At 55.7% G+C, this 22998-nt stretch overlaps 1 protein-coding gene and 1 long non-coding RNA gene across 3 annotated transcripts in view; one reads left to right on the top strand and one right to left on the bottom strand.

The window, feature by feature from the left end:
• Positions 1–7789: 7789 nt before the first annotated feature.
• On the bottom strand, positions 7790–13270 carry LOC137203829 (uncharacterized). Its single transcript, XR_010933310.1, has 3 exons — positions 11866–13270; positions 8818–9834; positions 7790–8406 (listed from the first exon to the last, which is right to left on the bottom strand). It is a non-coding gene; the product is annotated as an uncharacterized lncRNA (long non-coding RNA).
• The window catches only part of TBX5 (T-box transcription factor 5), a 46664-nt gene continuing 35021 nt past the window's right edge, over positions 11356–22998 (top strand). For both annotated transcript variants that reach the window (XM_067700698.1, XM_067700697.1), the window contains exons 1-6: positions 11356–11555; positions 14050–14234; positions 15859–15953; positions 18077–18196; positions 19029–19176; positions 22730–22882. In XM_067700698.1, the coding sequence (XP_067556799.1) occupies positions 11546–11555; positions 14050–14234; positions 15859–15953; positions 18077–18196; positions 19029–19176; positions 22730–22882 (711 nt within the window). In that variant the 5' untranslated portion in view covers positions 11356–11545. The remainder of the gene's footprint in view (positions 11556–14049; positions 14235–15858; positions 15954–18076; positions 18197–19028; positions 19177–22729; positions 22883–22998) is intronic.

Raw genomic sequence — 22998 nt, 5'->3', positions numbered from 1 at the left:
GTGCCATGCAGCTTGTGGGATCTTATTAATAGTTCCCCGACCAGGGATCGAACCCGAGCCTTTGGCAGTGAGAGCGTGGAGCCCTAACCAGTGGACCGCCAGGAATTCCGGAAGAACCATTGCCTTTTTTTTTGTTTTTGGCCGTGGCACGTCTTGCAGGATCTTTGTTCCCTGACCAGGGATTGAACCCACACCCTCTGCAGTGGAATTGCGGAGTCAACCACTGGACCGCCAGGGAAGTCCAGGAGTTGGGATTTTATCATAAGCTCTTTGAGCTGCCCTTTGGAGGGTTGTAAGCAGGAATCAGATGTGGTCTGATGACTCACTTTTGCTTATGGGCGGGTCGCTCAGGCATCCTTGGGCCAGTAGGTGGAAGGGCGGTGACGGCAGTGGTGGGTGGCGTGTCCAGTAATCTTGCAGTGTGGTCTGCATGAGGGGCAGAGGATGGGGGCCCCAGTCCTAGCTCTGCTCCAAAATCCTTGGGAATTGTGTCTGTTTCCTTCCCGGTCTTTAGACCTGTGAACTGTGCCTCTAGACCTCAGTTTCCCGAGATGTAAAATCAAAGAGTTGGACTAGTTATTGCTGAGGGCTCCCTTGGATCCCACTCCCTAGATGAGCCCCGGGACCTCTGTGGGTGGTTGACAGGCAGCTAGGGAAGAGGCGGGCTGCAGGGCTGAGGGCAGAGCTGGAGAGAGGCTTCTCCCTCGCCTGCTGCAAAACCCCATGTGTCCTTCCTCCTCCTGACCTGGAGAGTTCCTGCCTGGGTGGGGGAGTTGACTCAAGGGGTTCTCTCCAGAGGAGCCCCCCGTGCCTTGGTAACGATCCCTGATCGTGTCACCCAATAACTGCCCGGCTGGGCAGGGGCACCCTGCCTCTAATGGCACCGTGTGCAGGCTGCAGGAGAGGAGAAGTGAGCGTCCAGGGTAGGGGTGGACACAGTGACTGAGTGCAAACCATGCATGAATGGATGTGAATATGACTGTGTGTGTGTGTGTGTGTGTGTGCGCGTGTGCGACTCAGGGTGAAGGACTGTGATTGTGTGTGTGGCTTTCTGTGTGTGACTGTGGGCCAGTGTGGCCGCTTGTGATTGTGACTGCGTTAACGTTCACATATGTGCAGGTGTGAGCCTGCGGTGTGTGTGACCATGATTGTGTGTGTGTCTGACTGTGAATGTGGGCCGGTCTTTGTGTGACGACGAGCATGAGAGTGTGTGTGTGACTAAACGGGTGTGTATTTGCCTGTGGGAGCTTGTATGAGACTGAGTATGGGAGGGAGTCTGTGTATTCATGTGACAGAATCAGTGTGTGTGTGTGTGTGTGTGTGTGTGTAACAGAACTGCTGCCCCTGTACATGCAGTGGGTGGCCGTGCACGGCTGTGTGTGCTCCAAGTAACTCCCAAGTGGCTGGGTCTGGGGTACCTTGTTGCTTGATCCCTTGGGGACAGAGGGCTAGGACAGTGGCATCAGCGAGGGGCCGGGACACAGAGCTCAGTCAAGCCAGCTCCCTCCCAGCACCGTGGGACAGAAGTGGCTGGAAACCTCACTGCTTTCCGTGCAGGGGTGATGGAAGCATGGGCTCAGCAACCCAGATGAGCGCTGTGCCCCAACCTGGACCCCAGAAGGACTGGCTGCAAGTGGCTGTGGCCCTGGATGGATAGGGCTCCAGGGGCAGATCCACCCTGGAGCGAGCCCATCAGGCCCACGGCCTTGGGGGACAAGGTAAAGGCCACTTGGGAGGGGCGGGTCAGGCACTTGTTACAGGGGCAGCCAGGATGCAGCACGTGATGTCTTGAAACCAACTTCCGAGAAGGAAACGTGGTTGGGATGTAACGTCACCTCCCCGTCCTCTGGGACTGCGGAGGGCTCTGGAGGTGTGTGCAGGGCGCGCGTGCACACCTGGGTGTGGGCGAATGCTCTGGGCCGGGGGTGGGGCGTGCTTGTGTATCAGCTGCCCCCCTCCTGCACTCTGCCTGCAGAGGAATTAACTAACCTGCCTACTGTCCAGGTGTGTGGCCGGCACACTTATTGCACCTGACACTTTCAACCTGCCAGGCGTGTGGGCCCTAAGCCCCCGGGGGGCAGGGTTGAGAGGGGACTTCATGTACAGCACTGACCCTTCTACTCGCAGGCATCTTCCAGCCAATCCCCAGGAAGTGACTGTGGAATTTGTTTCCAAATATAGACTCTGGTGGCCCGGGCCGCCTGTACACGGCCCCTTTGGCCTCCTAGCTGAACAGCTGGGCTGTGACTGCCTTTCAGGAGACGCAGGCGCGCAGACCTCCGCTTGGCGCTGTTGGTAAAAATAATAATCACACAAGTGGCCCATAAAAAAGGAGGGTTGCCGAACACGGGGTTATGAGCCCAGGACACCGGTTGCCCCGTGATGATCTTTGGGTGGTGGCTACCCTGCAGGCTATACGCAGACACGAGGCATTCCACAAGGACACACGGACCCACACCAACCTGCACCATACACACTCGGGGCCCCAACACCGGGACTCACAAATGTTTTCCCATAAGGAGATGCACAGAGAAAATATATATGTATTTTCAGTGTTCTCTCTCAAGGAAGGACACACGACAGCACACACACACACAAACACAACAGCAGAGAGACACACAAAGTCCCTCCTCGAAGGACACACAGTCATCCAGAGAGACTTAAGGATAATGTCATGTCCTTAAGGAGGAGACACACAGCCCATCTCTCCAGGTGGGTGGAAGAATCTCCAGCTTTGTTACAAGATGGAAACTGGGCAGGAGGCTGGGGAGTGAGCTAGAGCCAGCCCTGGCCTGTGCTCACATGCAGCTGTTGTGGAGTCAGGGACCCACTCCTGGGTCCTGGGCACTCCCTAAGATGTACCAGGAGCCAGTCCTCCTTGGGGCAGCTGTTGTTGGAGGACTGGCATGGGAGAGGTCAGGGATAAAACCCCAAGAACCCAGCTGGTGTCTGTCCCCCAGGGTCCTGGAAGTGGGAGGTACGCAGGTGGTGCTGGAGATCCTGGAGACGGGGCAGCCCAACGGAGCGCGCATTTTGCATGGAGGAGGGAAGCATTGGTCCCCGAAGGCCATGGGGTCCGGCAGGTCCCGGGAGGAAGCTGGAGTGAGGATCACTTGCGCCTCCCTTTGGGGCGCTGTCCTGGGGTTTGCATCTCAGAGTTCCTCACTTTCTAAAGGAGTCCCTCCCTTCCTAACTTGGATTTGTGGCAGCCAGTGCTGCGCCAGGAGCCGGTGTGGCAGAGGTGCGCTCCCGGGCACACGGGTGGCAGGAAGAAGGGTCTAGAAGTGGGAAGGCGAGGCAGGCGCGGCTGGGGAGGCTGCAGGACTGGTGCCAGGCACAGACTCCTCCGAATCCCAGGTCCGGAGCCCCTAAGAGGTCTGGGACTTCCCTGAGACCCACGCCACTGGCGCACTCTCTCCACCCCGAGCATGGAGTGTCTGGGAACTGCAGGCGGCTCCATGCCTTCAGCAGGCTGAGCCTACAGGCCGCGCACACTCCCAAGCGGCTAGGGTCCCCTTTCAGGCTCCCCCTGAAGGCGCAAAGCCTAGGGATGGGCACGGAGCTGGGTGAATTTCCAGCAGAGGCTGTGTGACTCTCCCCACCCTCTCTGAGCTTAATTATTTGTTTCAAGAAAAGGAGCCAGGCACATCTCCTCTCCTCCTCTACCCTACCCACCCTATTTCTCTCCCTCCAGGGGACAGCGTGTACTGGCTTGAAGCTGTGATAAATACGGGCCAGGGTTTGGGAACGGAACGCTGAGGTTTGGAGAGGAGGACTCAGCATCTCCCCATCTTCTGTCCCATCCTGCCAAGTGCTGTGGATCCGGGGCTGTGTGTCCACAGGCCCCCTTTTGGGTCCCCCTGCCTCCTCAGTGAGAGTGGGGAGAGGAGATGGTGACGCGAAAAGAGAGCTAAGCGTTTATCCCACGACTGAATGTGCTTTTAGGTGCTTATAAAGTGCCCTTCGCACCCCTCCCGCCCGCAATCCAGGAGACCTCTCCCCATTCCTTCCCTTTCCCTGGCCTTGTCTTGTGAAAGAGGAGCTCCTGGCTTCTGGAGTCAGAGTGCCTGGGTTCAGGTCCCACCAGCATGTGACTGGCCAGAAGCCACCTTCTCATGGAGCTATTTAGAACTAGCTGAGCTGAAACCATGTTACAGGCGCTCCTGGCCATAAATGTTAGCTCTGATGGCATCTCGAAAGCTAGTGGACCTTTGAGCCTCTCTCCTTGTGGCTGTGTGGACACAAGCAGGACTCTTCTGCAGATACGAATGCAAAATGCTGGGGAGGAAAGAAATGGGAGCCTGAGTGTGCTAAGGGAACCCCTGCAGGTTGTCTTCCAGACTCAGACGGAAAAAGTGGGTAGCAACACTGCAAGGCCAGCCCAGAGTTTTTGGAGACATTGGATGCCCCCATTGGAAGTAGAGGGAGAGAAGTTTTGTCTTTCCTGACCAGCTGGGAGATGAATGAGGTCCACAGCAGAGAGTGAAACGAGGCGGGGATGGACTCAGAACAGGAATTGCTCTTTCGGCTACCTCCATTCCGCCAAACCCGGCCATCCAAGCTGGTCTGCAGCCTGGTTCTTTCTGAGGGCTTACTGCCTCCAAAATGAGAACAGAAAAGTTGTCCTGTATTGTCCATTGGCCACCCCACAGAGGGGCATTTCCCCCTGCAGTTTCAAGGAGAAAGCAATGCAACCCCCAAGTATTATTTAATGCTCTTTATAGTATGCCCACAATCCAACATTTTTCTCTCTTAAAGGAAAAGGAGTATAATTTATTTTTTCTCTCAATGAGATCTGGCAGACATTAATGCCATGAGTTTTAGCTCCTGGCTTTTCTCCTCCCACTTTGGAGACTTTTTCCAGGCAGGAGAAACCGTTGCCTGGACGGACGCGCGGGAAGCCTCAGGTGCCATGGGGGTGGGCAGTATGCGTGAAGAGAACCCCCTGGGATTCCTCAAGACCCAGGTCCCTAGCTGAGATGTGCCGGATGCGGGCTCGGATGAAAGTAACCCACCCGCTGCGTGAGCGCACGTCTCCGAGGTCATCATTCGCCATTCAAAGTGGGGGCTTTTGCTGGAGACCCGAACCTACCCAGCAGAAGTTCTACTAAATCTCGATTTTTCTCCCCCCGTTTATAAAAAGAGGGGAGTTTTTTCAATCCCTGCCGTGTTGAGCCCACTGAAGAGGCTCTGGGAAGTCAAGGGCGAAGCACGGAAGCGCCTTGCAGGCCTCAGGGCGCGCGGCAAAAGTGCGCGGCGATTGTCCTCCGGGCGCCCGGTGGTTGAGAGAGGTCGAGGGGACTCCAGGGTTGCCATGGCGACCAGGAAACCCAGGGCCCTTGTGGAAACAATTGCCGGGAACTTTTCCACCGTGAACCTCTGTCAGTTGCACCCCACGGCCAGCCTCTGTCGGTTTCACCCCAGTGTTTTCCGGGTGTGATTACGGCTGTATCGGAGGAGCAAGGCGTTTGGGGTCCCCGTTTCCGGAACCTTCTGTCGCTGTCGAGGCTGTCCCCAAAGGCCAGAAACCCAGTACAAGGAGCCCAGAGGCGACCCGCTGGGGCGCTCTCGGCCCGAGCTGAAAGGGAAGAAAAATTAGAGGTCTCGACCAAGCAATCGTTTTGGTGATAGATCCTTCCAGTTTGGGGTTTGGCCGCCCTCGTCATCCATGCCCCCACCCATCTCCCTTCACCTCCTCGAGGTCATTACTAGAGTTTTCCCTCGCAGCTCCAGGCAGGGTGGCCTCCTCCATCCTCCACCCCGGCACCGGTGCAGAACTCCTTTCCGGCAAGTTTCTCCCAGAAAGAAACGAGGAAGGGATGAGAGGTTTAGCCCTGCAGATGAATCTGCCTCTTCCTGCGTCTGCAAAACAGCCTCTAAGGTTCTCTTAAAACAGACAGGCCCAAAGCCTGATCAGACCTTAGGGTTTTCCAAAATCACTGGCCTGGCTCACCCCGGCCATAGGGTGAGTGTTACCTGAATCACTGGGCTGACGGGGAGATAGCAAGCTGAACTTTCTTAAAGGAGGTCAATATTCTCACAACTGCCATCTTCTGTATTTTCTTTGCTGTTCGTGTTCTGCCTCTCCGCAGGTAGACGGAGAGAAACCATGCCCCTTCCCCCTTAAATAAAACGCTTTGTGAAACATCGGATCGAATTGTCTCCGGTGGGGATGCCATGCTCCGTGAGACCCGGGCTGTCTGGAAAGAGGCCCGCGGGCAGCCAGAACTGGAAGAATCCGAGTTTCGTCTCCGTTTTGAATTCTGCCCTTTGAGCAAAGCTTAACACGTGTGGATTTAATTTCCCTTTCTTTCTTGCTTTCTTCCCCCCAGCCCGCCACCCCACCTTGCGAGGAAACAAGAAAAATAGTCTGCCGTGTCGACAGCGCGACACCGTTCCCTTTGCCAAAGAAAATTTGTCTTTCCAGAGCCCCGGAGAGCAGCAGGCTCCCAAGTTTCCACCGCACCCTCCAGCTGAGGGAGGGAGTGTCCAGACAGCCACCTCCCGCCCCCCATCCCGCCTGCATCCCAGACCTGGAGGTATTAGCCTAAATCTCTATCTTTCCAGGGTCAGAGCCCTGGAATGTAGTCTCTTCCCCACCCCCCACTCCTTTCGGGGCTGTGGGGACATTGTGACCCTGCAGACATGGTGACTAAATGAGGAGGCCTTTCTACAGGTTCTAGGCTGCGGGTACGATTGGAGTTCTCAGGCTCAGAGCAGCCTACGGAATCGGGGGGGGGGGTGTGATCCAGGTTTTCTCAGCTCAAGACCCTCGCCCTTCTCTTCCACTGGGGACTTGCCAAGGTGGACGGAGCAGCAACAGGGGCTCCTTTGCCTCCAAGTGTGGTACTGCCTTCTCTGTTCTTCTGCAGATCTCCGGCGCTGAGATGCTCCAGGCTGAGCCTCTCGAATGAAGTTCCCGCCCGTAGCCATTTCTTATTTCATTAACCTGACTGGGGTGGTGGTGGCCGTGGGGGAAATCTCGTCCACCAAACTTGGGGAAGTGGAGGGAGGGGAATATTTCCAAAGCACAGGGGGCAACCTCAACATGCCTGCTCAGTAAAGTAAGTAACAAAACTAATTCTTGGTGGAAATATTGGAGAATAGTGGATATTGAAATAATCATAACCGCCAGTATTCCCGGATATTTCTGGTCAAAAGGGAGGAAACCAGGAACCGAGTAAAACATTGGGAAGGAAGATACTGCAGTCCTGGAAAAAAATACAACAGAGCCATATTTAACTAGGCAGCAGGGAAAGTGACCGCCTGAGAAACGAGGGAATTTCCCACCCTCAGTCTGACCCTCTCTTCTGCAAAACGAGTTGGTCGAAGTTTGCTTTCGCCATCATTTCTACTGTTGTTATAATTCTTATTAATTTTCCCAGTCCCATCTGCACTTCTACCTACTTTTTGCCTTCGATAGAGATCCGAGTCAGGCGGGGACACATCTCGGAGAGAAACGGAAATGGGGTGAATTCTTAAGCGAGTTCTCTTTTGGGAGGAAAGAAATACGGTGGTTTGGAATGCGACTTTCTTTTTCTTTTCTTTTCTTTTCTTTTTTTGCGGTACACGGGCCTCTCACTGCTGTGGCCTCTCCCGTTGCGGAGCACAGGCTCCGGACACGCAGGCTCAGCGGCCGTGGCTCACGGGCCCAGCCGCTCCGCGGCATGTGGGATCCTCCCGGACCGGGGCACGAACCCGCGTCCCCTGCATCGGCAGGCGGACTCTCAACCACTGCGCCACCAGGGAAGCCCCAGAATGCGACTTTCTTAAAAGTAGAAGGCAAGAGTGAAGGAAAAAGATCAACAGCGGTCGCCCTTGCTTTTATTGTTTTCGATTTTTAACATAGGAACTTCTGCTTTCCTATCCACTGCAATATTAAAAAGAAGGCAGGAATTTTGCAAAATGAGGAAAATACATTTCGGGAGAAAACCGAGCGTGGGTGGGGGTGGAGATGGGGGTAGGGATGGGGGTGGCAGTTCGGGGAAAGCATCGGTCCTCCGAAAGAAGGAAGGGAGGTTGAAGATCGAAGCCTCTCTTTCAGGTTAACCGTCCAATGACTGGGGAAATAATGGAGATTCTCAAACCTAGTTGAGGTCTTCAGTTTATTCTACCAGTGGTGCGGCCTCCGGACCCTCTGGGATAGCGGAGCATACGGAATCCTTTGTGAGTCGGTCCGGGTCGTTGCGGGGCCCGCGCCAGGGATGAGAGAGAAAGGAGCGAAACGGAAAAGAGCTCGCCCCGCTCGGAGTTTCGCTTTCCCCTTCCAGTCTCGGCGGGGCCCAGGCCTCCGTTTCCGGCCCACCTCGGCCCAGAGGTCAAATAGAAACCCATCTCCAGGTTCTGGGCGAAGGATTTGGGGTTGCGCTCTCGGGCATCTGGGAACAAACGCTGCACCCAAAGGGCCTCGGAGTGGGTAAAAGATAACTATTAATAATTTGGGAAATGAAAGCGAAGCTCGGGAAAGTCACTGCGGCCCGGCCGAGAGGAGAGACACGGGTTCTGCTTGCTGGAAGCAGCAGAGTCTGCCGCCCGACTGGCCCGGGCGCCCGCGTCCGGCGCTGGAAACCACTGCCAGGTCTCCCCGCGGGCCAGACCTTAGCTCCAGAGGCTGCCCGGTCGACTGCGTTCCTGCACTTTTTGTTGCTGCTCCAGCCCCAGACAGACGCGGCCTGGGGCCAAGCCGTGCTTCGGAAAGCCCGGGGGGGTGGGGTGGGGCTGGGGGCACGCGCGCAACCCAGGCTCGAACCCCGAAGCTGCGGGCAAGTCCAGAGTCCGATGTCCGGCTCCTTCGGGGCCCCTAGGAGGGGAACTTACCCTTTCCAGAAGGCCGGGCGCTCGCTCGCTCGCTCCGTGCTGGGTAGGCCTAGCTCTCCTTTCAGCGCCGCCAGGGGCGTCTATGCGGTACGTTTCGCCACTGAACCTAGTGTGTTTCCAGTTGCGCGCAAAAGCTTGTGCGCATCCGCCACGCGGCTGCTTAGAAGGTATGCCCCCTGACGAGACTAATATTAATAATAATAATCGTCATTACAAAACAAAATAGAGCGCCTCGTCCCTCTGCAGGACCCGGCACTACAATTTTTCTCTGCACAAATCACCCTCCCGCACCCCGCCCCCGCCGGGCCACGCTGGGACCAGTTGCATCCCCCGACCTAGCAAAAGGAGGATTCGCAGAATGGACTTCTTCTAAGCGAGAAACGCTGCGGACGACTCTCTCTTGCTCCAAACGTCTCTGTGTCTTTTCCCCTCCGCGATTAACCCAGTAATTACTTCTATGCACGCCGGCAAGCGGGCAGTGAGTTATCGCGTCCCAAACTTAATCAGCTAGAGAGGCGCCTCAATAGTCATATGCTGAGAGCTCCTCCTGGGAAAAAATTGTTTTTAAATAATGAGAAGACTCTTACCTCCTGCGAGAGACCTCGATTCCAACGCCCCCCCCCAGCCCCCGCCAACTCGGTTTTTTTCCAATCCATGGGCTGATGTGGGCTCCCACCTCCCTTCGCCAAAAGACCCCCTCCCTCTCCCTAAGCAAATCGATCTTGTCTCTATTTGTGGCTGATGTCCGCCACCCCCATTTCCCCAGAGAGCGTTGGATTTGTTTATTTCTTTATTTATTCCCGTGGCCCAGGCGTCTGAGACTTGTGGCTGCGCAGACCCGGGCGGGAGTGATAGGCGAAGACGGAGAGGACTCAACGTCCCGCCGCTGCCCCCCAGTCGAGCGTGACAGCGCGCGGGCCGGTTGCGTGACTCGTGACGTCTCCAAGTCTTATAGGTGCAGCGGCTGGTGAGATAGTCGGTATCGCCTGGTTGCCTCTTTATTTTATTGGGGTATGCCTGGTAATAAACAGTAATATTTAATTTGTCGAAGACCACAAACCAACTTCGAGCTGGGAGGTACACACTACTCTTGAAAGACGCTGGAAGAAGGCTTGGCCTAAAAGGGGTCTCCTTTGGGGGGTCCTTTCCAAACTCTTCATCTGAACACACCCCTCCCAGCGAGGCGTTACTCTCGGCATCTGCGCTGGAAAGAAGAGGTAGGATTTTTGGAGGTGAGTGTCGCCCTGGAGAGCTCTGGGGTGGGGGGTAGAGGATTCTCTTAGCACTGGCCTGCCCACGGCCCCTTGGCTTCCCTCCCCAGCTCGGCCCTGATGAATCCACTCCACTCCCAGCCTTGCTTCTTTTTTTCACCGTGGAAATAAGAATGCACTCTCTTGCTCGCGAGAGTGTCACCTGGCAAGAATAGATTCGCCCTTGAGATGTCAAAATCCCAATTTAACTTGGTGGCCCGCAGAATCTGCACTTCACAAACTAAGTGAATCTGGGCCAGGCAATTACTTGGGGGAGTACAGATTCTCCCTCTCGGGAGGGACCTGCAGATTATTTATGGGACTTTATTTTATCCGCAAATCTCTGAGAATGTAAAGGGATTGGAGAGCTCTTTCTGGATTTCCCCTTCCTTTTTGCCAGAGATGCGGAGATGCAGGCTTTTCCTGAAGCCATGTTTGTTTTCCGTCGTTGGCCGGGGGTCGCCCCCTGAGCGAGCCCAAAGTCCTCTGAGCTGACATTTTGGAAGGGTGAGGGTGTTTTCACAAATAAATAAACTGTCTCAGCAAAAGGCTGTTTGAAAACAAACCTGGAAGGTGGAGTGAGAACTCTAGAGAATGCTTGGGTTGGTTTTCTCCCCAGTTGCCCCACTTTTAGGGTTGGACAATCCACTTAGGAATTTTGCAGCGATGCATCAGGCCTGCGCTGGGATTTTAGTTCCCGGGGCCATAGAGGATGGTACTGAGGCAGCCTCAGATCTCCCTAGCGGTTCTCCTCCCTCCATCCCTCTCCCCAGACCTTGGCCTGCAGGCTTGAATCTCTAGACAGAGGCTGAGAAAAGAACAGGGTGACAGAGACATGGGTAAGAAACAACAACGGGGACTCTGACGTTTGTTCCAAGCACTAATTCTTGACTTTCCAAGCTGGGTCTGCTCAGGCTAAGACCTACTGACTGTGTTTACGCTTCTATTGACCTCTTCAACTCGACCCTCAAAATAATACATTTCAGATAGGGGGAGGGCAGGGAGAGGAGGCGAGTGGAGATGAAAACCCCAGCCAGCCCCCAGTGACTGTTTGATTATTTTAATAAAACTGGGCACGGGAGGTCTGGTGGCCCTGAGGGGGTGGGAGCGCAGGGCGATTTCTGGGCATCTTTGATCTTGGCCCCCATCCGCACGCACCTTCACCCTGCCTTCACCCCAGAGTCTCTCAGAGTCGGGGTGATGAGTGGGGATGGGGGGAGATATCAGGGCGGCTAGCGGCGGCAGGCTGGGCCAGGCGGGGTCAGGCAGTTCTCCGTCTTGAGGTCAGCGGTGGAGAGAGAACGCGGGCGAGGCTGCAGAGGAGGCTCCCAGCGCGTGTGTGCACGCCTCGTGCGTTCCTACTCCGTTCTCTGCACAGCCGCGTCACCCAGATTACTTCCCGGGCAGAAGCCGAGCGGGTTTGCGATGATTTGTGCAGGAATTTTTGCAGCCTCCGAGCCGCGCTCAGAGAAGCAGAGATGGATGGAGGTTGGAGAGCGGGTGGAGAGGAGGGGGTGATCTCGAGGTCTGGGTTTGAGAGTCGTGTTGTGATTTGAGTGTTCGGGAAATCTAATAGAAAAGGTGGTTGGGGGAGGGAGTGGGAAGGGAGAGGGAGGAGGGAGGAGGGGAGGGAGAGAGAGAGAGACAGACAGAGGCAGGCGGCGTGCAGTGGGAGCTAGTTGGATAGGCAATTTCAGTACTTTGTAAGCATCAAGGCAGCCCAACGTCACCGAGCTCAGCTGAGTTGGCTTGTATTTCTGAGAGAGAGAGAGAGAGAGGGAGAGAGACCGACTCTTACCTCGGATTCCGGAACTTTAACCCTGGAAGCTGCGCTCAGAAAGGACGTCGACCATTCCCAGGCTCCCTCTTGTCTCCCAGTTTTCCCTCCCTGCGGGCACAAGGGAGAAGCAGGGCACTGAGATTATATTATTGGAGGTGCTCCCGGAGGCTGCTTGTTTTGCTTCCTTCGGAGCCCTTCTGGCGCCTGACGACTTGGAAGTCTTTAGGGAGCGCGAGCGCAAGCGGAGGAGGTGTGTGTTGAATTGTGGGCAGTCACTGCCGAGGCTCCCGCGGTGGGTCCTCCTTTGTAGGCAGCGGTAGCCGCTGGTCTGGGGAAGCAGTCCCCCCCCATAGACCCCGGAGCCACCATGCCCGCGCCCCCGCCTCGCCGCCGGCTTCCCTGCTAGGAGCCAGAAGGGATGCAGTGAATGCACCGGCTTCACCGAGCGAGGTAACAGTTCCGCAGATGGCCCGGGAGGCTGGGGAGGCAGCCCGCCGGCCGAGCGGCTCAGGGAGGCGCGGAACGCGGCACTCGAAGCCTGGCCTCGGATTTTGCAGGGCCCGGCTCGCGGAGATTTTGCGCGGCCCGGAGCTGCCCGGCGTGTGGAGCCGAGGAGGCGGCCGGGGCTGGGGGAGAGGCGTTGAGGTTTGCAGGACGCGCGGCCCGGTTCTGTCAAGCCGCATCTCGTTCGGCCCCGCCAGCCCCGAGCTCCCCGGGACCCCGGCCAGGGCTCGCGGTGGGATTGTCCCTGTGGCCGGCGGTGAAACGGAAGCGCACGTGGGGCACGCCAGCCCCACTTTCTTTTGTTATGAGCAGGCTTCGGGGGCTCGTATCACCGCCTCCCCCAAACCCCAAGGGCGTGGTGCAAGAGGCGGCTTGGGTGGGAGTCGGGCCTCAGAAGCTGGTCTTCTCCTTGGCACCATTTCTGGGTCTCCGGCCACTGCAGACCCGGGGTGGGATCCAGCCTTTTGCCCAAGCGACTGCTAAGATTTGGGGGAGGGGGGATGCATTTCTTGCGCCTCCTTCCCAGTCTTCCCGGCTTTTGAGGGAGGAAATCCCTACTTGGGAACGTAGAGGATGTTGGAAGGAGATCAGAGCAGGAGGCAGGCTCCTCCAGGCTTGAACCGTTCTGCAGCTGTTATTTTGTGTGTTCCAACCTCACATGCCTGTAACCCCGGGCCATTCTGCAAGTTGTGTCGGACCTCAGTGGCCGGTTCAACGCCGGAAGCCCAGGATTTATCCGGGCACCACTCTGGCGTCGCCAACCCCGAGCTTGGGCCTGCAGTTCCAGCGAGCCAGGCCCGACGGAAGCTCGGAGAAGCTCCTCTCGGCCAGGCCGCTCGACAAAATGCCCGTCTCGGGCTGGAGAGCCGAGAAAACGAGGAGAACGCGCCCCCAGCGCTGGCCTCCGGCACCCAGCCGCGCGCCGCCCTCCGGCGCCCAGCCGCGCGCCGCCCTCCGAACCGCTGCGCCGCCGCTTTCCTGCCCTTTCTGTTTGGCTCCTTTCTACTTTTCATGTTGCTTACGGTTGGGGAAAAGGGGAGGACGCAATGTTAAAGGACTTTTCATTTCAAGGCCTGTGACTGATAGAAGATGAACGTGAATTCTCAAGACCTGGTTTCTGGATCTCCAGCTCTTTCCTTTCCTATGTTTTTGGTTTTTGCGAGAGGCGGGTTCTTTCAGGCATTTTGCCTGCTGCAGAAAAATATTCTTCTTGTGAGTTTTCATAAACAGGGCTCTGCTGGCCTCTTGTAATTTGATGAAGAAAAAAAAAATCTCAGAAGGGCACCGGGTTTGTGTTTTGTTTTGTTTTTGGTTCGTACCCAATGGCTTCCAAAAATACCCAGGCCTTATCTTTATTGGCTCTCCCAGAAGTCCAGACAAATTTGACGGGCAGCTCGCTTATCGCGGGGGAGCCTGCGAAGGGGAGATGCGGGCCTCGCCTCCTCCCGCTGTGACGCGGGTCTTTCGCAAGAGGCTGTGCGTGGTCTTAAAGTAATAGTAATGATAATCATAACGGGACCTTCTGCAGCTTCCTTCAGCTGGGGACGGAGGCGCTGGTAGCTGGAAACTGCGGGTGGCAGCCTAGTCACTGCCCCCTCCTGTCACCAGAACTGTGCTTCCAACCTTCTCTTTTTCTTCCTCTGCGCCCCCGCCCCCCGTCCCCCGCCATCTGTCTTTCTCTTTCCTTCTCGTCCTCAGAGCAGGACCCCGAGCGGTCACAGGGCCCCGGGCTCACCATGGCCGACGCAGACGAGGGCTTTGGCCTGGCTCACACACCCCTGGAACCAGACTCCAAGGATCTACCCTGTGACTCAAAACCCGAGAGCGCGCTAGGGGCCCCCAGCAAGTCCCCGTCGTCCCCGCAGGCCGCCTTCACCCAGCAGGTAAGAAGGGCCTCGGGGCCCTTTGCAGGAACCAAAGCCCCTCTTTCGAGTGTTTGGGCAAGGGGGGCGGGCAGTGCCCATGATCTGCCCCTTTTCTTTTCATCCTTGCTCAATTCCACCCTTCTCTGCCGTGCCTCCCTAAATGCCAGTATAGTCCCATCCACTTTATTGTGACGATTATCTTTACGGCCAGAGGATTTTTGAAATACATTGAAGTTGTTAGGGGAGCCTCAAAGATCCGGCTGTTTGGGGCCAGCGAACAATGGCCCAGATCATTTCTTTCCTGCTGCACTAGGTGTAAACTCGGCTTGAACGCCTCACTAAGGGTCGGGTCAGCGGCCGCTTCAGGCCGGCATGAGCGATGGCTTGACCCCTCTTCAGATCTTTCGTAGCCTTCGCCTCCTCCCGCCTCCTCCGCGCCACCGCGCAACCTCGCGCGCTGCACCGTTTGTCTGGCGGCCGGGGCCTGGTGGGCTGGCTCCGCGGGGCCGGCGGCGGGGAGCACGCACGGCTGGGCCGGGAGGGCGCGGGGAGCCCGGGCTCGCCTGGCTGGAAGCTGGGCCCGAGCCGAGCGTGAAGCCTCGCCTCTCGCCCTGTGCCCTTCACCCCCGGCGCCCTGGGCGCTCAAGGCGTCGTCCGCAGACCTTGATGGTTTTGGAATGGGGTGTCAGAGGGCTGGAAGCGGGGTGTCTTGACCAGAAAAGATATTTGCACACAGCTAAAACCCTTCTTTGGAATTTAGATGTCCTTCCTGGCTTTTTCATTGTCTCTCTCCTTTGCCCTTCACATCTCAGGAAGATGCGCGTATATCTGTAGTGAGACAGTGGGCACGCGTTTTCAGAAACTTAAGAGGTTTTCTTTCAGGGGAAAACAAATGTACTTGTTAGACGTTTACAGATTATTGCGAAACGAAGACTTTGTATGTAATTTTTTGGGTATGGGTTTTGTAAAATAACTTGTAGTTGAAGGTAGAAATGTTAAATCGCTTTGCCCATAATCCAAACAACTTGAAATGAACGAAGCTGGATGCGAGGAAGGCCTAGGACGTATGTTAATAGAGACATTTGAGAATTAATTTTTGTTTGGGATTGTGGAAACCTATTATATAAATATTTAAAATTTTATATTTCACCTGTGTCTACCTATGCACTGCCATGGTGAGAATAAACACGCATATATACAGTGCACGTCTGTCTCTTTTCGTGTGGACATCTGGGTGTCTGCATAAGAATATCCTGGGTGGGTTTTTCAGGATTGAGGTTGGGTTTCTTTTTTTCCTTTTAGCTGCCCCTTGGCTAAAGCGGATGGGGATTGGTCCCATTTTTTTCTCAGCCCCGTCCTCCCCATGCACATACTGGAACACCCTGATGGCTGGGTTTTTTTTCGCTAGCCTTGTGTTGGTGGCATTAGAAGGAGACAGCTCTGCACTGTGGGGTTAAGACCTGCCCGGGAGAGAGCATACACAGGGCAGGGGCTGCTCCGGAGCCCAGACAGTGCTGCCGTGGGTTGGGGGCCGTTTTCAGCCTATGAGCCCACTGGCTCGAGGGGGAAGGAAGAGAAAGCTCTTTGTTTTGGGGGAGTTTGGGGAGGGAAGGCTCATTGACTTTTCCTCTCCTTCTTCTAGGGCATGGAAGGGATTAAGGTGTTTCTCCATGAAAGAGAACTGTGGCTGAAATTCCACGAAGTGGGCACGGAAATGATCATAACCAAGGCTGGCAGGTGAGATGGTCACCTCTGTGGAGAAGGTACAGGAAACTTGTGGGAGAGACTAAGAAAGGTGTGGGAGACCAGTAAAAGGGGAGAATAGAACCAGAGGTGGGGGGGGAGAGACAGAGCGAGAGCGAGCGAATATGAATATATTTCATTTGACCCTATTCTGGTTAAAGAGGAGAACGGTGAATTCCTCCAGTGATCTCCCATTGTGAGGGGAAAAGCCTGAAAGATTCAAGTCAGGGACCTGGGCGTTTCTTCCACCTCGTATATAAGAAGAAGCAAGAGCTTGGGAGGCTGTGCTCTCTGGATGGATTAGTAATAAGAGAAGGAGGGATGAGGTGGGTGAGCCAACGGGAGAACAGAGAGTTGCAGAGACACACAGAGATGAGACGGGGTTTGGGTTTCATGGGATCTCAGACTTGATTCCTGGCCCAGACCCTCCTTCCCACCCTCCCTGACCTTGGAGCGGTTCCAGAGTCCCACCCGATCGCCAAACTCGGAATCGTTGAATGTATTCGCTACTTCTTTCATTGTTTATAGAAAGCAGGCGAAGCCTTTGAAAGGGAACCGGGCTACGCCGGGCTCTATATACAGACACCGATAAACACGGCCGTTTCATCAAGACACTCACCCCGGAGTTCCTCTTAAAAGCTCACAGTTTTAGCTAGAAATGCGAGACTTCTGCGGGAGGGGGTAGGAGGGTCGTGCAACTCGGTATCTCGGCGTCTGAGTGCGCCCGGGTGCGGGGACAACCCCGCCACGTCCCTACCGGTGCTGGACTGGCCCTCCGCGTCCCTGAGGGCAGAAAGTCCCAGTCTGCGCACAGCAGGCGTGTGAAGCCGAGCATCCGGTAGGCCGAAGCCACCGAGTGTGTGAAAGGGGCGGGTGGAGCCGCCTCACCAGACGCCCACCGCTTCTGCAGCCCAAGCCTCTCGCAATAAACTGACAACAGTGACATTTATTATTATTTGAAATTAAACAATGTGTGCTCCCCCGCTCGGCCCGAGCGAACAGGAGGCGCGTTCTGTTTATACCAAAGAACTCAGGTCCTCTTCCCATTCCGCCGAGGAAGGAAAGGGCGGCCGGGGCCTCCTTTTTCCCTCCCAAGCCTGAGCCAACGGGATTTAACTATAAAAGGCCTGCGAAGCCTCCGGCGCCTCCGCCTCCAGGCGCGCTCGCTCGGGCAGATAAACACCGCGAGGCGAGGCTCCAAGGCCAGAGGGAGAGGTCTCCACTCAGCCACCCCTTCCCGCCATCCCTGAGCGAGCCAGGTTCCAGCAACTGGTCCTTGCGCCCCGGGCGGCCTTGGGAAGGCTTGCTTTCCGGGGCGCCCTCCTCCCGAGGCCGGATGGAGACGGGGAGTGCGCCTGTGCGCGGAGAGGGAGCCGGGCGCGGCACACGCGGGGCGGCGGAACCTCCTTCCAAGCACCAGATCCTCGCGCACGGCCCGGTTCCTTCCGAAACTAAATTTCTTTGAGGAGGGCCAAAGCGTTTGGACTCTCTAAGGAGGAGTGCCAGGCGCCTCGGAGATGCGGTGGGGGCATTTAGGGAGAAATTCCTGCGCGACACTCGTGTCAGAGGTCACGCACCGAGCTGTATCCTGGGGGCGGAGTGAAGCCGGGACGTGCCGTGGGCACCCACGCGCGGGCAGCCCCAGGGAGCACCCACTTGGGTGCCCACGTGACGCGCAGCGCTGCTCAGAGCGGCCAAAGCACCTGGCTGGGCGGAGGAAGCCAACTTTTTTCTTTTCCTTTTTTTTTTTTTTTTTTAACAAGCCTTTTCCTGACCCCAAATTTAAAAAGTAGGTGTCTGGTTCTGAAAAGAGTCTTTAGCAAGAGTTGAAATGAGGGGTCCCTTTCAGGGCTTCCTCGAAACCAGTCTGTAGAAGTCCTCGCCTTCTGCTTTCTATTTCCTCTTGTAGATGGTATAGTCCCAGCCTGCTTTCTCATCTCTTGGCCTTTCTCCTCCCCATAACTTGGAGGGAAACCTGGGATGGATCTTGGCAAGAGCGGAGCAGGGGCCGCGTTTCTCGTCCACGATCGATTCTTCCATTAAAATTTGTGGACGCGCTCTTCAGAATGTTTGCATTAATTCCCTCTGCCTCTGTGTCTCCTCCTCGTCTGTCCTAGGCGGATGTTTCCCAGTTACAAAGTGAAGGTGACCGGCCTTAATCCCAAAACGAAGTACATTCTTCTTATGGACATCGTTCCCGCCGACGACCACAGATACAAGTTCGCAGATAATAAATGGTAGGCACCGTAGCGGCTGGCGGGGAAGGCAGGGAGGACCGTGCAGACCAAACTTCCCTCTCCCCACTGAACCAATAAACATTGTTTTGAGCTCCTACTGTGTGCTAGAGGTTTTTGCTGCCCCTTCCGCTGCATCCTCCTGACCTCACCCTGAGAAAAAAAAGAGCAGCCATTAGCCCCCATTTTATAAACGAGAAAACTGAGGATCAGAGGAAGTAAAGTGCCGATGTCTGTTGCTGCACCGGAGGGTTGTGGATTTTTAAAAAGGGTATTGTTACCAAGCGTTGGAGCTATTTCTGGGGGCATAAACCATTAACAGTTATTTTTTATGAGTTACCTGCTTTGAACATGCCTTTTTTATGAAATTGCAAAATCAGTCCGGGGTATTTGAGTTATACAGGCAAGAGAGGAGAGGCGCATTCCTTGGGTACGTTGCTCCCGCGGCTGCCAAGAGTGCAGAGGCTTGAAGACGAAGCCCCTTTGGAAAGCCCTCAAGGAGTGTTCCCGAGACTTTTTTGCACATCCAGGCTTCCAGTACCCGCCAGTTGTTCGTGGGCAGAGAGACGCTGCGAGGCTCCCCACGGCGCCCTTGGTGCTGGGGGAGGAATTAGGTGGAAGGAGAAAGAGCCGGGCGGCGGTGGTGGTGGGAGCGCTCGCCTGGACACCAGCTCCAGGCTTTCTGCGCGTCTGGCATTGCAGATGCCCAAGCAAGACCTGAGGGTCAGGCCATTTCCAGATCATTCTCGTAGTCGGCAGCCGTTGCTTTGCTCAAGAACCAGCCGGCACCACGGTGCACTAAGTCTAGGCGGGGTGGCGCCTCTCCTTGGTCTAGGTCTGTGACGGGCAAAGCGGAGCCCGCCATGCCGGGCCGCCTCTACGTGCACCCGGACTCGCCGGCCACTGGGGCGCATTGGATGCGGCAGCTCGTCTCCTTCCAGAAACTCAAGCTCACCAACAACCACCTGGACCCATTTGGGCATGTGAGTACCTCGTGCAGCTCTTCCTCGTATCTTCAGGTTCACACCTTCTCTTCCTCACCTGACTCTCCTCTCCCTCTTCTCCAGGACTGTCTCTCTCTTCTTCGTTCCTCACGCCCACCCATGCTTCTTTCTTTGCTCCATTTCACCTGCCTTGGTCTTTTACTCTCTCTCCCTTCTTGACCTGGCCTTCCTTTCTCTTCCCCTTTCTCTCCTCTTTCCATTTCTCTTATTTCTCACACCTTCTAATTCTTCCTGGCTCTCTCCACCTCTCTCCTACCCAGACATCTCCCCTTTGCAGTCCTCCCTGTGGTCCACTAGTCCACGCTCTGGGTGTGTCTTTCCTGGGTGGCTGGCGATCGAGCCCCCTAGGTCTCCTGGCCTGGGGCTCTCACCCTGCATCCCTGCTACCAGTACCCCACCCACCTGCCTTTGCTGAGGGACAGGGGTCATGGGGTGACTAAGGCAGCTCATTCTGGGCCTGGAATTCCTGTTCGTTCAGCCCCATCTGTGATTAGGGGTGGGGAGTAGTGTTTCAGTCCTGCAGAAAACATGGGCCCTCTAGCTCGGCAGGTACTCAGCACAGACTGCAGAGGCTGGACCACGATGGGAGCTGTATACCTTACCTACCTCCTTGCAAATCCTGCCATATTATGGGGATGTTCCGGCTGAAAGGGAGACCTGAGGCCCCCTGCTTCCTCTTTTACAGATGGGGAAACCAACCCACCAGAGGTGAACTCCGGTACTCCTGCCCCTTTTAGCTCGACGCTCTTGGGTTTATCTGTTTTTTTCCCAACTTCCAGCTTTCCCCCCTCCTCCCACCATGCCCAGAGTGGGCAGACCAAGATCAGGGTCCTACACCTGGAGTCTGGACTGGCCCCGAGAGAGAGGGGCCTGATGAGCTCCCTGAAACTGCAGGATCTTGAGTGTGCAGTCCTCCACCCTCCAAGAGAATGTGTAACTTCTAGTAGATTCTCTATAGGGTATCATCCTCTCTTCCCCCAAAGAAAAACAAATGAACAGAACACTGATTTGAGGGGAAATGTCCCTAAATCTCTTCATTGGAAATAATCACCGGGACAGAACGCAGTCTCTGAATTCAGCGTTTGCAACCCTTAGTTTGATGATTCCACCAAACAAGGAGGCCGGTTCGTCTTAGGGCATTTGATCCTCATAGCAGCCTAGAGAGGAGGGTGGAAATACACAGCCTTTATATGGAGTCCGGGGGAGGGGAGGTTACCTGCCTGAGGTCACACAGCTTGTATTTGGGAACAGGGATTTGAGGCCAGGTCTCTCTAATTGCAGAAGTGACCTGCGTCCTGCCACTTTGGAGAATCAACACACAGGGTTCCCAGTTTGGGGACGTGAGGGGACGGGGTACAAATGCATTTGATCCGGAGGGAGGACAGTTTGTGAAGGTCCAAATGAGAAATCCGTTCTTGTGGGGCCTTAGGGCTGAAGCACTGAGTCTGTGGTGGGAAGGAGACCAGGGCCCTCCACTGATGCGCTCAATGCCACTGTACACGTGGTTGGTGTGAGGTCGGACTGTTGACCACTGGAGAAGAGAGAAGGAAGGCCTATTCCCCTTCTACGCTGTAGGAAGGGAGAGGAAAGGGGCTGGGGGGGGGTGCGTTTCTAGGCAAAATGCCGGGCCTCCTTTGCGTTTCAACCAGGGTGTTTTGCCTGCAGCGGCCAGCTCGGGGTGCATCCCAGCGCAGACGTGACCTCCACCTTGTGTGGGTGTTGGCTGGCTGACGGTGTACCTGCTGTCCCTGCGGATGCTTTAGGTTAAGCGCTGGGGAGAGAAGGGACCATTTTGTAAAGGTCCTGCGTGCATCTCCCAGGACCGCGTCCTTCTGGAGGCTGGGCCTCCGTGGCACCTTGGTCTGGGCTCCTTAACTTTCCCTCTGCAGCCCGGGTGTGCCTTTGGGGTGGACCCCCGGGGAAGGCGCGCGCACGGTCCCGAGCCCTGGGCGCCCCTGTGAGTTTCAAGTCCTTCCAGTTCCGCGGAGGAGGGCGCGGTGCTCTGAGCCGCTCCGGACTGCCCAGTTGCCACGCATTCCCACCCCAAACTCCGGACTTTGAGTCCAGAGCCGCCCTAATGAAATTAAGGGCCATTTAGATCGCCCTCGCGCTGATGTCTCCACACTGTCCCCAGCCGTCAAAGCAATTTGGCTAAGCCGGGATGGTGGCCGCGCCGGCCCGCAGGGCCCCGCTGCGTCTCTCTGTCGCCACGCCGCCCCGGCCGGCGTCGCTATCGGTCAGGGAGGCGGCCGGGCCGCGGCGGCCGGAGATTAGAGCCGCGCGGCCCGGGGTCGGGGAGCCGCGGGGTCCCGAGCTTTTCGCCCCTCCCCCGGCCTAGTCGGGCCGCGCTCCCCTCCCCCTCCTCCAGGTCGGTTTCAAGGGTTGGCCCGAGAACCCTGCCCCAGGGTCATCCAATCAAAGACACTGAGACTACCTCCGCCGCTCAGTTTGCGGTCCTGGGGTAAAAGCAGGCCAGATTTTTCAGCTCGTGAAACGCGGCAGTTCGCCCATTCGGTGGGTATAGATCAGGACGTTTTGAGAGATATTAGCGTTACCAGCTTCCCGGGAGCATCAAAAGCACGGCGCCAAAAGAACAACAAACTCAGTTGTTTTTAGTAAAGATGCGCATCTTCTCCGGAAAGTTCCGCTCCAGCAAGAGTGTGATGACTGCACACCCCCTCCTGATATTCACAATGGTGGCTGTAAGAAGAACTGCAACCGTGAGACCCCCCACTAGCCCCTGGGACCCCCCCAAAGACATGGAGAAGATAGAAAGGAAGGAGAGAAATATTCCCCCCAAAGCAAATGCCACAGTGCTGTCTGGGGATAACTCCGGTGGCGGAATTCAGGTCTGGGGATAATTCCGGTGGCGGATCCTGAAATACTGTGAAGTTGGAGACAGGGAATCTCAAGGGCAACCAGACCCCTGTTTGATGTTAGGGGTGGGGTGGGTGCTTCCCTCCCACCCAACTCACACCCTAGAGTCTCCCCCTTCCCACCATTTTCCTCTCTTTTTCCTCTGATATTTCTTCCAGTTCTGCAAATGCTTGGTCTCTTCCTTTGCATCTCTTTGAGCCTTTTTTTCTTGGGCAGGGCTAGTTATTTATATATATATATATATGTTTGTTTATTTGTTTCTGCTGTCCTTTCATTCCAAAATTTTTGCCCAGGCTTCCTCGAGGCGGGTACCAATTCCTTGCCCCAAACTTGCATCACTCCCGCTGGGGGGGGACATGCCCTACGCAGGGAGTTAATTTATTAAACTAACTTTATTAAGCATTCTGATTTACTGCTGTGTGTGCTCTGGGTAGATTCCTGGAATATTACCCTGGCTCTTTCATATGGAAATTGTCATTTTTGAAATGTTTCTTTTTAATGAAATCACTGGCTTCTTTTCAAAAACAGGAGAAAAAATGGGACCTTTTCTCCGAGAGCCTATATAAGGAACGTAATTTTGGGGTGGAGAGTGGGGCTTTATGGAAACAAAGGGGTTTGATTTTTCTTACAATCTCATTTTCTTTATTATTTTTAGATTATTCTAAATTCCATGCACAAATACCAGCCAAGATTACACATCGTGAAAGCGGACGAAAATAATGGATTTGGCTCAAAAAATACTGCGTTCTGTACCCACGTCTTTCCTGAGACGGCGTTTATTGCGGTGACTTCCTACCAGAACCACAAGGTGAGCCCAGTACCCAGGAACCGGTGGGCCTGGGGCCGCCCGCTTTTTGGCATGAATCGCAGTGGCTTTATGGGCACCTTTATTCCTCCGCACGGTGGGCACCAACTTCTGCTTCA

The sequence above is a fragment of the Pseudorca crassidens genome, chromosome 12 (assembly GCF_039906515.1).
Source record: "Pseudorca crassidens isolate mPseCra1 chromosome 12, mPseCra1.hap1, whole genome shotgun sequence".
NCBI lineage: Eukaryota > Metazoa > Chordata > Mammalia > Artiodactyla > Delphinidae > Pseudorca > Pseudorca crassidens.
Note: the sequence above shows the minus strand (reverse complement) of the source record. Positions and strands in the feature narration are given on the sequence as shown.